General features: G+C 54.5%; 1 protein-coding gene across 4 annotated transcripts in view; it reads right to left on the reverse strand.

Moving 5' to 3' along the window:
* Positions 1 to 1,185: 1,185 nt before the first annotated feature.
* Positions 1,186 to 12,647, reverse strand: part of VIPR2 (vasoactive intestinal peptide receptor 2) — a 116,030-nt gene continuing 104,568 nt past the window's right edge. For 2 of the 4 annotated variants that reach the window (XM_009454649.3, XM_063815913.1), the window contains exons 7-12: positions 9,757 to 9,907; positions 8,957 to 9,017; positions 7,591 to 7,660; positions 7,223 to 7,314; positions 4,954 to 5,083; positions 3,693 to 4,885 (exon numbers count right to left, since the gene is read on the reverse strand). In XM_009454649.3, the coding sequence (XP_009452924.1) occupies positions 4,613 to 4,885; positions 4,954 to 5,083; positions 7,223 to 7,314; positions 7,591 to 7,660; positions 8,957 to 9,017; positions 9,757 to 9,907 (777 nt within the window). In that variant the 3' untranslated portion in view covers positions 3,693 to 4,612. Of the gene's footprint in view, positions 4,886 to 4,953; positions 5,084 to 7,222; positions 7,315 to 7,590; positions 7,661 to 8,956; positions 9,018 to 9,756; positions 9,908 to 12,647 lie in introns of all 4 variants that reach the window. The other 2 variants (XR_010159101.1, XM_003318943.5) reach the window with 2 other exon arrangements.

Here is a 12,647-nt window from a genome sequence, read left to right on the forward strand (position 1 = left end):
GAGATACGTACCTTCAGATGGGAAAGATGGACACGACCTGTCTCAGCAGGAGAAAGACAGCTGCAGAAGCTTCACACAATTTAGCCCGATTCCCACGAATAAACAGAAGAAAGGGCAGGAGGCAGACAGGTTTGTAACGACGGAGGAAGGCACTGGGACCCCGCTTCAGTTGGGCACGAGTTTCCCCCAGAGAGGGGAGGAGGCAGGCAGAGGGCTTCACTTTCTATGTAATCTTTGCCTACAGAGTTTGACGTTTTATAACTGTCCTGTATAATTTGTCATCTGAAAGCCTGAAAAAAATAGCCAATTAAAAAGCTGCCATTGGTGATGAGAAAGAACGAAGCTATTGCCACGGGTGGAGGAGGGGCTTCTTCAGAGCGGCCCCCGGCCCTGCACCTTCTTCCTCCCGTCAGGGCTGAGTCTCCTCAGGCGGCTGAATATTTCCCACCTCAGGCAAATGGACACTAAGCTCCTGAGTCAGACAAAACAGTGACTCCCTGGAGGGCTGTGTGCCCAGCCCCTTCTCCCCCTTCCCACCTGCTTTGCTCTTAGGAAAGTCACCAAAGGCTGGTTGGTTTGGCTCATTCTAGGTTTGACTCCTTAGGAATGTGGCTTTTACCAGCGTGCTGTATCCCTCCTGACAACACAGCCATCTGGTGGAGCGTGGAGTTCATTGGAAATGCATTTTATTTGCTTGTAGCATACATGCGGCTAAGGCTCAGCACACACGGAGATTCGCATATGTGTGCACACCCCCCCACGCACACACCCACACACGCGTGTGCATCACGTGAACGCGCGTGCACACACACACTCCTGCACTCAGTCCTGCTCTATTAACAGGTTCTTGGGATCTGCAGAGCTGACAGAGGCCGTGTTGGGTGCGGCAGGACAAGGCTGGGCGTGCAGGCGCCTCCTCCACAGGGCACTGCTCATGCGTCGCAGCTGCCAGACGGAGGCTCCCCAATGGCGACGCTCTGACAGGGGTCCGTGACTCTCCTCAGGGAGGGGTGGGTGTTTCCAATGTCCTCCCTGGTGCCCTGTGGCTGGCAGGACCCTGCCCACCCTCTCCCTCCCCGTCCAAGCTCTGTTTTCATCTGAACGCAGCAGCCACGACTAACACGCCAAGTGTGTCCTCCATGCTCCAGAGCCTCAGATCTGGTCAGAGCGAGTTCTTACTCAGCGTGCAGATGTGAAGTCAGGTTTTATTGAAGTATTTACACAGCTCATTCCCGCCACGTGGAGGAGTCTGCGACATTCCACACACAATGACAGTTAAAGACACCTGCTGACCACTGGGTCCTGCGTCCCCTACTCACCAGGCATCTGTCAGGAAACAGCCGGCAGCTTGCCCCTGTACCAGGAGGAACCAGTCAGCTCCGCTGAACAGTGGCACATGTGCGGTTGAGGGGAGATTGTCCCCTGAGCACACCTGATGACTGCCCACACCCAACCACCGACCATCAACAACCAGTGCCTGGTAACCACCTGACACGCCCACTCACGCCCACTTCCTCAGCGTCCCCTCTAGGTCACAGCTCAGTGTCCGCACCTGGCCACTGACCCAACACCTTCAGTTACCACAAATCTTTGTTTCCTCAAAACCCTGAGAGTAGGTGGGGGATGCTCCCTTTTGTCCTTTGAAAGCTGGGCAAGGCTGGGGGTGGGTCTGTCCAAACCCTACAGGGGAGGAACAGCCGAGGGGCGGCACAGAACCTGTGGTCTGCAGTGTCCACCTGCCTCCCTCTCGCTCCACATGCTCAGCCGTCCTTTCCTGGGCACCTGGCGGGGCCGTTTGCTCCCCAATATCTGTCTGTGATGGAGCCTCTGCGGCCCCCAGAAACGGTGGGTTGTTCTGTAGATTCTCTGACCCCACCTCACCTGTCTCCCCAAACCAACCTCGGGTTCATTCTCCCAGAAGTCCAGGGATGAGCTTGTTGCAGCAGAGGGGTGTGGCCGGCGTGGCCCAGGGCGTGCAGGACAGGGTGCGGACCTTTGGGGATTGAGGGGTCTCTGGACACTGCTGCTTTGCTGTCCTAACAGCCCCTCTGTCCGGCCTCATTTTACCGGGGATGTGGGTTTTGCAAACCAAGGTGACCCTGACAGGATGTGTGAGCTTCCCTGTGGCTGCCTCCCGGCACAGCTGTCCCGACCTTTGGCATCGCGCCCCAGCTGGGGTCTGTGATGCCACCAATGCACAGGAACAAGACATTCATTTTTAAGGGAAAAGTGGAGTCAAATGTGCTCAGAACTGAGTCCTGCAGTCGGGGCACCTGGGCCAGGGCTGGGCAGCTTGCTGAGGTCCATCGAGCGCTGTGGGGACCAGGGCTTGGCACACGCATGGAGACTGCGCCCTGATATCCCCACCCTTCTGCAGCCGGCTCAGCAACGTCCCCAGACACCCTCCCCACATCTGCAAACCACCCTTCGCCTGAAGGAGCAGCCGCTAGGGCTGCTGAGCGCCAGCTCTGGGGAGGAGGGCTTGAAACAGTTTTATATGTTGTTAAAATAATTCTTATTCTAAGATTATTTTTGTTAAAAAGAGAATAGGTTTCCGGTTCCCACTCAGCTGTATCCCGCACCCCACGTAACCCCATCACCAGGGGCCCGCAGGCCTGGCCGCAGCTAGCCTGGGGCTGAGCCTCGGGCTCTGCGGCTCCCACAGGGCGGCAGGTGACCTCCTGAGGCAGAGCCAGAGCTGCTGAGGGTCCCACGGAACACCTGTGTGGAGAGGTCCCCTCCTTCATGACCTTGCTCTCCTGATCTGGTTGTCTCCTCAGCCTGCCTTCCGTGGGGAGGCAAAACAGCCCTGTGGAGTTGGGTGGGGCAGGGCTCAGCCGGGCCGGGTGGGCGCCCCAAGAGAGAGGACGGGCTGCCCTCCTGTTGATTTCTCCTGGTCCTAACGTCAGGGGGGCCCTGACTGGCTTCCCTCTGTCCTGCAGATGAGGGGGCTACCCTTATGGGACCTGGGAGGCCGCCCTGATGTGGGACGGATGTCACCCGGTGGTCGCCCAGGCTCGTGCTGGGCCACACAACTGCGTTTCCACATTTGCTCCTTGGCTCCCCTATTCTCTTGGGCCGGGCGCAGTGGCTCACGCCTTAATCCCAGCACTTTGGGAAGCCGAGGCGGGCCCATCACGAGGTCAGGAGATCGAGACCATCCTGGCTAACATGGTGAAACCCTGTCTCTACTAAAAATACAAAAAATTAGCCGGGTGTGTTGGCGGATGCCTGTAGTCCCAGCTATGGGAGGCTGAGGCAGGAGAATGGCGTGAACCCGGGAGGCGGAGCTTGCAGGGAGCAGAGATCAGGCCACTGCACCACAGCCTGGGCAACAGAAAGAGACTCCGTCTCAAAAAAAAAAAAAAGAAAGTGGATCCACTATACGGCTGAAACACATTTTGAACAAGGTTATCTAAATGCTGGAGTTTAAATCGAGTCAATGACAACACGACCCCAATTCCAGGTATGGGGTTTAGTGGACAACCAGCTTGACGGAGTCAGGACCGCGCTGACCTGCCCGACACGGTGCTCGGGCATCTGGAAGGAGGAAGCCGGCGTCTCAGCCCCGAACCGTGGGCCTCCCGCCGCGTCCGACAGGCAGGGGTGGGGCTAGATGACCGAGGTCTCCGTCTGCAGGAAGGACTGGGCGCGGGAGCCGCGGTGGAACTGCAGGGCGCCCTCCGAGCCGTTGCGGGAGGAGGAGGAACCGCAGACCCTGTAATCCCGGCTCGCGGACGGGGTCGGGCACCGGCTTCGCCATTTTCGCTTCAGCTCGCACTGCACCTGGGAGGTGAGGGCCGCGGGAACGCCCGTGAGCCTGGGCAGGTGCGGGCGGCTGCTATGGGAAGCGCGGCCCGCGAGCCTCCAGCTCTCCCTCCCGCCTGCTCCCGTGTGGAGGGTGGGGCTACATCTGTGTTGCCATCGGATGGACAGAAACAGAAACGGCCTGGGGGGTAGAGGCTGGAGGGAGCGGGAACTGGACGGCCACAGGAGGGCGGGGGACGCTGCCAGACTCTAAGACTGTGCGTGCGTGGTTCGGGGATCGCCACTGCCACGGCAAGCGCAGTCCCGCAGTCTGAGATAGTTAATATTTTTCTGAAAAGATTTTCCTTAGCAGCCGGGGTTGTGACGGTGCTGGGCCTCCGTCTCCTTCCCTGTTCCCAGCGGGCAGGGAATGTTAGCCCTGGGAGGGGGTGGGGATGAGTGAGGGGTGCCCAGACGGCAGAGGAGGGAGAAGGACAAGTGGCACTATTCGGGCTCAGCTTTGCAGAAGCCGTGCTGGTGAAAGTTGCATGTCAAGCAAAGAAAGCGCCAGCAACCGCAGCGTGGGGCGGGAGGGTCAGGGGTCAGGGGATGGGGCCAGGCCGTTGGAGAAGCCCGGAGACAGCATCCCTGGCTGGGAATGAATGCAGGGCAGAGCTCGGCTCCCGGCTTCCTCCCCAGGGACTCACAGAACGCTGTGCAGCCCCACCCCCCAACCCAGGCCCGGCTTTCTGGGACTCACAAGCTATGGTCAGGAGCGAGACGCCGACCATGGGGAAAAACAGATTCTGTCTGGACCCAGCCGGGAGCTTTCCCGAGAGGGCTCCGAGACGGACGGCAGTCGATGCTACTTGGGGTGGATGGAAGGACGGCGGGGTTGGGAAGCTGGGCCCAGAAGAGTGGGTTTGCCTGTGTCGTTGTGGGTTCTCTGATGGGGACACAGAGAACTGTGGGGGCCCGGGCAGTGAGTCGAGCCCGCGGAAGACAGGCATGTGCGGGGGCTGCGGCACCAGGCTGGGCAGCATCTCAGGAAGCAAGTGAGTACCTGTGCTTGGTTCCAAGGCGGCCATGAACTTACCTCACTGTTCAGGAAACAGTAGAGGACGGCCACCACCAGGCCCTGCAATGAGAAGAGATGGTCAGGCAGGACCCGCGCTCGGGGGAGGGCGGCCGTCTCTGCACACCTACCTGGAACGACCCGAGGCACAGTTCAAACAGTATCTGGTATTTGGAGGAGATGCTGATGGGAAACACGGCAAACACCATGTAGTGGACGCCGAACAGCGGGATAAGCAGGAGCGTGGACTTGGCCAGCCTCCTGCACAGAAGGAGATGAGCCAGCTCAGCTGCTGGACCCGCGGACCCTCTGCAAGCCTGGCAGGGTCCTTCTCAGGAGGGGGCAGCTGGGTGTGGGAGGGGCTCCACACCTCCTCTCCACTGCTGGAGTCCCCGCCCAACAAGAAAAACCACTGTTTCTTTACGTTTATGTCTGAGGCCCCTGTGCATATCTAGCGCTCAGGGCCTGGGAACGCGCATTCCACAAGTGTCCGTTTCTCCCAAATTCCCTCCCAAGGACACACGCTGTGTCCTGGGGTTCATGGCTGGCAGGGGCAAGATTCCCTGTGAGTGACCCCAAACCTACACAGGCCCCGCCTGGGAGCCCGGCCCATCCTGAAGCAGGCACGGGACAAGAAGGCTGGCCTCCACCGCGGCCACACGCAGGTTTAAATGATGAGGCCCGATCCTGCTCCCGGACCTGCAGCTCGTAACAGCTGGGCTCCGTGGGAGCCAGGTCCCTCAGTCAGCGGCAGAGGACCTGCCTGATTCCCTCTATTAACGCATCTGAAGTTTGCTGGAAAAGAGACCTATCTGCGGCTGAGCTCCTGGCCCCTGTCCAGGGAGGTTTTGCTACTTCTGTGACCAGAGTTACACAGAAAGGACCTTGTGTGGCCTCAAGGGTGTCTCGGCCTTTTCTGTTGTCCTGGAAAGGGAACAGATTTTGTTTCCAAATAAAAGCATCCATCTCCAAGTCCAATTTAACAAACACTCCCAAAGAACCAATGCAAAGGTCAGCATAGAAACTAAACAAGATTCACAGGAAATCCAAGTTCAACCTGAAAGGCAACCAAGAACGATCTTATTCGGGGGTCTCTGCCACACAGGAACCACCGGACTCCCCTGAGCAGGGACAAGGTCATGCTGCCCTGCGGGGTCTGACATGGAATCCCGTCCCTCATGTGGGCAAGCACAGACGGGATACTCCCTGGATTTAGACACTACACAGCAGAATTAGATTCTCTGGTTTACCAGACTCTTTTGCAATACTCTGGTGCCAGGCAGCAAATATCTGGCAAATATAGACTGCATTGATCCTCCTGACCTTAGTGACATTATTACTTCCATCTTACAGATGGGGAAGCTGAGGCATGGAGTGGCAAAGTGACTTCCCTCAGGGCACCGGCCGGTATCTGCACCCAGCTTTGGGGCTCTTGGCCATGCTCCTGTCTAACCGCCCCTCCCCAAATCCATCCCTGTTTTCTAAGGTGGGAGAAAAGGGAAATGCAGGCCAGGCACCCTCCTAGGCCGGGCGGCAGGGTTCTTGCCACGGCACAGCTCTGTGCACAGCCGCCCTTCCACCCCCGGTCAGTCTGAGCCCGAGGCACCTTCTGGGCTGGGCCAACCACTTCCACACCAAGCCAGTGTTTAGTTTATACTTGAATTTTGGTTTTTACCTTTAAAAAAAAAAAAATTCTTGATATAAATTTATGGAGTCTTTGCATTACTTTATAGATTCCCCGGATCATCATGAATTAGCTGGATGACTGGGGGTGACTGGCTGAACGTCTGCCCTGTCTTCATCTACTGAAGGGAGATCACAATGCCATCTTCATGTAATCACGTGGGCAGGAAACGCTTTCTGAATTTTTATTAAGTACAAGGCCTGGTATTAGGGCTGGCAGTAGACACACGGCCACGGACCATGTGGTCTGAGGGGGAGACAGAATTAAATGTAAAATAAAAAATACTGTGTGGCCAAGGAGAAAAAGACAGGCTGTATAACATGTAAGTGGGCGGATGCTTAAACAAGCAAGCTCACTGGAGAGGACTTTCTTCTGGCCTTGAAATAAAAGAAATGGTGCCTGACTTTCACAGTCGCCAAGGCCAGAAGTGCCCCTGCTGAGTCCTCCCAGGTCATCAGGTGCAGAATCACACCCTATCTAGACGGCGGGTGTTTTAAACCACCAAATTTTGGAGTGATTTGTTACTTCGCCAGGGAAATGCTGTCCAGGGCCTCTCTGAGCTTTGGGCAGGAGCAGAGCCCTGGGGCCCAGCCTCGAGGCGTGACAGTGGCGGAGGCAGAGTCGCCGCACCTCCAGGGCCTTCCTGGCAGCGTGGGGGTTTCCTGTCTCCATACGGCATCCCCATCAGGGACGGCCAGGCCAGGACACACACTCACTTGTACTGAGACTGGTCGTTGCCGCCGACATCTGGGGATGTTAACTTCTGCAGCAAAATTCGTATAATACTAATGAAAAGGACAAAATTGACCTGCACAAGAGATAATAAGTTTGTGAAACAGACACGTGGATCCCTAATTTGCCCTGAAGTCCACCTGATTTCGACCCTCCCCTCCGCTCCCTCAGTCCCTCCCTCCTTCCCTGGGAACTGCCTCTGGGGGTCCACATGCCTGAAGAGGTCCTTTTCCGGGAAGGCTGAGTGATGCGTGGAATGGGGTCAGTTCTATTTAATAAAGGATGGCAGGCTTGCTGTCTGCCTAAGTGTGTGATTCCACAGATAATCCACATGTCAACAGGGGCTACTTACGATGATGGAAATTAAAATCGGTATTCGTATGACCCACCAGGGCACACTGTGGTCGTTTGTATCCCAGCAACTGTCAGAGAGAGATGGGAAATCAGGTTACCACCAACCACTTTCCCAAGACAGGTACAGGAGAATGAGCGCCTGCCCCTCCCAACTTGCCCACTCCCCTCACCGTGGAAGCACAATTTCTCTGCACTGACAGATCGTAAAGGAATCTGTCCCAGGGAGTGATTGTGTTTTGTTTTATGCTTTCAAAACAATAGTTGGCTTGTGGGGAGGAGGAATGGAGGTGCGGCCCCAGAAGCCAGGACAAGGGCAGGAGGGCTGCTGACGCCCTCCACTCTGAGCATGAACGTGTGTCAGCCCCATTCAGCTGAAATCAGGAGAAAAGAACCTTCCTCCTGAAAATTAGCTTCCCCTCACCTCCCGAATGGTTTGCATGTATATGGCAAAGGGTTGGTCCTTAGAGCCACCAGCTCTCCAGCTCGTAGCATTTTGTTTTGATTTTCAGCGCATGGGGTGTCTCCAGCAGGAAGCTGTCACCCCTGGCTTGTAAAACGCCTCAGTGATTCTCCCCAGGGTCCACACCCTGCGCTGGGAGTCGGCAGCCCTCCCATAAAGCAGAATCTCCATTGCAGGCCTGGGTCCATGCTTTCCCTCGGGGGCCGAGGGCAGGAGCCTTCCGGCTGGTGCAGTCTCAGACTGGCTGAAGGGGACCAAGGGGAACCAGTCCTCAAAGCTGCTGAGTCCTCCCAGGTCATCAGGTGCAGAATCACACCGTAACTAGACGGTGGGTGTTTTAAACCACCAAATTTTGGAGTGATTTGTTACTTAGCAGCGGGTAACTGATGCACACTGAGGCCCTTTAAAAGGCAGGATATTTGTGCTGGAACCACGCGTGCTCATGTCTGGGCTGTGGTCTCGCTCAGGGTGAGCATAGTGGAAAAGCGCTCTGGGCCGCATGAGCCAAGACCAGTGCTTAGGAAGTGCCGGGGGGCCCTGCAGCCACCATCACCTGACCTTCCACTTTGCTCCGGGTAAACAACATGCAGGGCACTTGGTTTTCTTCTGTGGACATCGCTGTGCCCACCGCAGGTGCTGCCCCAGTCTCTGCCTGGCTTATCCCAATCTCAACTATGCTGCAAAACCTGGCTCACTTCCTGTCTCCTGCACGGGGCTTCCTCCAACACTCCAACCTCACAGGATTTCTCCCCATGAATCGCCCAGATGCTTCCTGCGTGGCTGTCGGTTGGCCGCAAACGCTCCCTGTCCTTCCAACCAGGTAACCTTCTGGCTTCCAAAGGACTTCATGTTGCCAGATGTTGCCGGGCCCGTTTTCGAGGTTGCAGTCTGGTCATGGACTCACCCGGTGTCTTCTAAGTAGAGCCTGGCCGCAGTCCATGCACCGATGCAGATGGTGGGGAGGCCTGCAGAGAGACGCCTGGTTACACAGGTGGAGTGGAGCGGTGTGCACGCACACAGGTGGGTGCCTTCACCAGCAAAACCCTCAAGGACACACTTTCTCATGGGAATATTAAGTGCAATCTCTTGTTTAAAGTCTTTGTAAATATTTACAAGTTTATGCTCATGCCTTAGTAAGCAGTGAAGATAATTAAACACATGCTTGAGAGCTGAGAATCTGAGACTTGCCATTTCACATGAGAAGGGTTATTACTGGAGGCCACGGAGTTGAACGTGCGGAGAAGGAGATGTGTTCACTGATTTTTGCGACCACCCACGGAGCTATCGGCTACGTTTGCCTCATCCTGTCCATGAGGATGTCCCAAATTTGCACCCCTTTCCAACCCTGGGCAAGGCAAGGCTTCCGCTACCTGGTGTGCCTCTCCTCTCTGATCCCTACCCTCAGTGAAAGGTGAAGTGGGTAGAGGCGGAGGAGGAAACCGTTTTGTTACTTGTTAACAGCCCAGTTTGAATGGGGGTACAAGAGGCCAGGAACGGGAGTATTTTAAACTAGGTTCCTGGTTATCAGAAATATTAATGTGTTGTTCGTAGGAGCCTCCAGTCATCCTAGAAGAGCTCTTCATGATATGACCCTGACATGCATTCTACGGGGGCGGCAAAGTGTTTTCTGAGCTGAAAATGTTTGCGTTGTTTGGTCCGATGGGATGGGATGGAGGGTTTGTGGGTGGGAAGGGGCATACTTACCCCATCCGATCAGGAGGTAGGCCAGGAAGCATCTTCTGGGGGGGAGCATGGCCACCAGGAGGGTGTGGAGGTAGAGCCCCTCCACCAGCAGCCAGAAGAAGTTGGCCATGATGCAGTACTGCAGGAAGACCAGGCTCAGCTTGCAGCCCACCTGGAAACCGCAAACAGAGGAGAGGAAAGCATGACCTCATCCGGTAACAACAGCTCCCAGCAGGCAGTGCCGCTCCAGGACACAGGGTGCTTGGTATCTGTGCAAGGAAGGAGGCACCGGTGCCATTGGGAAGGAAAGTGATTAACACAGAGGCCAGGGCGCTGGCCAGGAATGCCTGCTGGTAGCACTGGGACCTTTGTATCCGCGGCTCCAGAGGAAGATCACTGCAGACGCAACTGTGCACAGCACTCCCTGAGATGAGCGCACTCACTGCTGGAGGGTCCTAGACAGGCCGCACAGCTCCCCGGCCCTCCCGTTCTCAGCTCCTCCCCTCGGCTACTCCACTTCCCCTTCTCTGACCTGCTTCAACACAGGAACCCCCACAGCGGTCCTGCCGGCCAGCAAAGAACCAGAAGAGCCGGCAGGAGGTCAGTGTGGGGCGAGGTATGGGTGGCAGGGGCCCTGCAGGGGCCCAGGGCTCTGGCCTCTGTCCCTTTGTGTGAACAGAACACGAGTGCAGGTAGAGGGCGCGGCACATGCCAGCTGCCCTCGCTAGCAGCTCAGGTGAGCAGCGCCTGGGAAGAGAAAGCAGTGGACACACACCAGGCCCCAGACTTTTCTTTTAAATTTTTGACAACTATGTAAGTTCCTCAATTGTAAAAAACTGGTTTTAATATTGGGTAACTTAATTAAACATGAAAAAATAAAGGGGAAAACAAGAGAAATCTAGCAAATAAAATATTTTCTGAGGACATTTTAAAAGGATTTTCACTGGGAAAGAATTGCATTATTATATAAAATCCATCTATTTTAATCTCTCAGACCTTCATCTAACTAAATGTACCAGGCATTTCAGCTTCATGAGCAACCATGAAACTGCTACTTTTAATCACTAAGCTTATACAAAGTGTGCTGAAAAAGAATAGTATTTTCATTTCCATGCTTATTTCTGTATTTATGTTCATATATATCTATAGACATATGTAGGTGGGTGTACATACGTACGGCAGATATATGTATATCTGATACATATATCAGATGGATACACCTATACATATTTGTGGGTGGATATACTTACATATATATGGGTGGATATACTTTTTTATATATGGGTGGGTATACTTATATATATGGGTGGATACACTTATATATGGGTGGATACACTTTCATATGGTGGCCTTTCAATTTGGCCTCCAGGGTCCTGAGAGCCACTGAGCCCTTCAGGCTGCCCCGACCTCCCCTGAGCCCTGCAGGCGGCCCCGACCTCCCCAGTGCTCTGGATCTGCCTTGCCTTCCTCTGCTTTTCCTTTTTCCCAGGCATAGCAGGGTGGGTGCTTCATTTTCTGAGGCACTGCACAGGTGAGAGTTACCCTTATTGTCCATCTTTGCCACCAGAGCGAGGCGAGCGCCTGCACGCGGATCTCGTGTGTCAACGCCTAGTGAATGGACACTCAGATCCCAGCAAGTTCTGCCCTGGGCATCAGGACGGAGCCTCTTATGTGGAAAGACACACATGATAACACAGCCATGAACGCAGGAGAGTCACAGTAAGTCAATTTGTGACTTACTGCCACTCATTTGAATAGTAAAGTGAAATAAATCAAGTTTTAAAATCTCTGGGAGGTGAGATTCTGGGAGCTAGTGACCCATCGGGATGCAACGTGCCTTCTTTTGTCTCTCGGTAAAAGACCGCATCTTAAACACAAGGAGTAAACTGCAGATGAACCAAGACACAAATGAACAATCTCAGAATAGAAACCTCTTAACCAAGACGGGAAATCTGAAATGAAAACAAGAAGTGCTAAAAGGATGGAAAGCAATTTTGGTTATATAAACTTTAAAAGCTTTTAGATGGTAAAAATACCATAAAAATACAATTGACAAATCATGAATCTGGAAACATATTTACAATAGAAATGACAAATGTTTAATTTTTATGACGCCAATATTACAGATGAATGCGGTGTTTCAGAGGGCCGGAACAGCTGTGGAAAGATGCCAGTTCTCAGCAGGTGCCCTGCCCTGGAGTGTGCATGAGAGCCACACAGGCAGTGCCAATGCCCACCAGACAGGCAAAATGGTAAAACCAGTCAGGTCTTTGGGCTCTGGTGTGATCCTACGTGCAGCTGTCAGCTGTCTCAGCCTTTTGGAAGGCAATGTAGCAAAACAGATTTACTACAATTTAAAAATACACATGCAGCCGGGTGCAGTGGCTCACGCCTGTAATCCCAGCACTTTGGGAGGCCAACGCGGGGGGATCACTTGAGGTCAGGAGTTCGAGACCAGCCTGGCCAACATAGTGAAACCCCGTCTCTACTAAAAATACACACACACACACACACACACACACACACACACATACATTAGCTGGGTGTGGTGACGCCTGCCTGTGATCCCAGCTACTCAGAAGGCTGAGACATGAGAATCACCTGAACCTGGGAGGTGGAGATTGCAGTGAGCCGAGATCCTGCCACTGCACTCCAGCCTGGAAAACAGAGTGAGTCTGTGTCAAAAACAAAACAAAACAAAACAAAAATAAAAATATGCATGCCCTTTGCAATGGGCTGGAGGCTTCTTTATGCTGCCAGAATTCACGTGTTGAAGCCCCACCCGCTGTGGGAGGGTGTTAGTGGGTGGGGCCTTGCCACAGGGGTGGCGCCTTGCGATGGGATTAGTGCCCCTGTAAAGGGCCCCCAGCAACATCCCTCGCCCCTTCCACCAAGTGAGGACACAGAGAAGT

Source organism: Pan troglodytes, chromosome 6 (assembly GCF_028858775.2).
Source record: "Pan troglodytes isolate AG18354 chromosome 6, NHGRI_mPanTro3-v2.0_pri, whole genome shotgun sequence".
NCBI lineage: Eukaryota > Metazoa > Chordata > Mammalia > Primates > Hominidae > Pan > Pan troglodytes.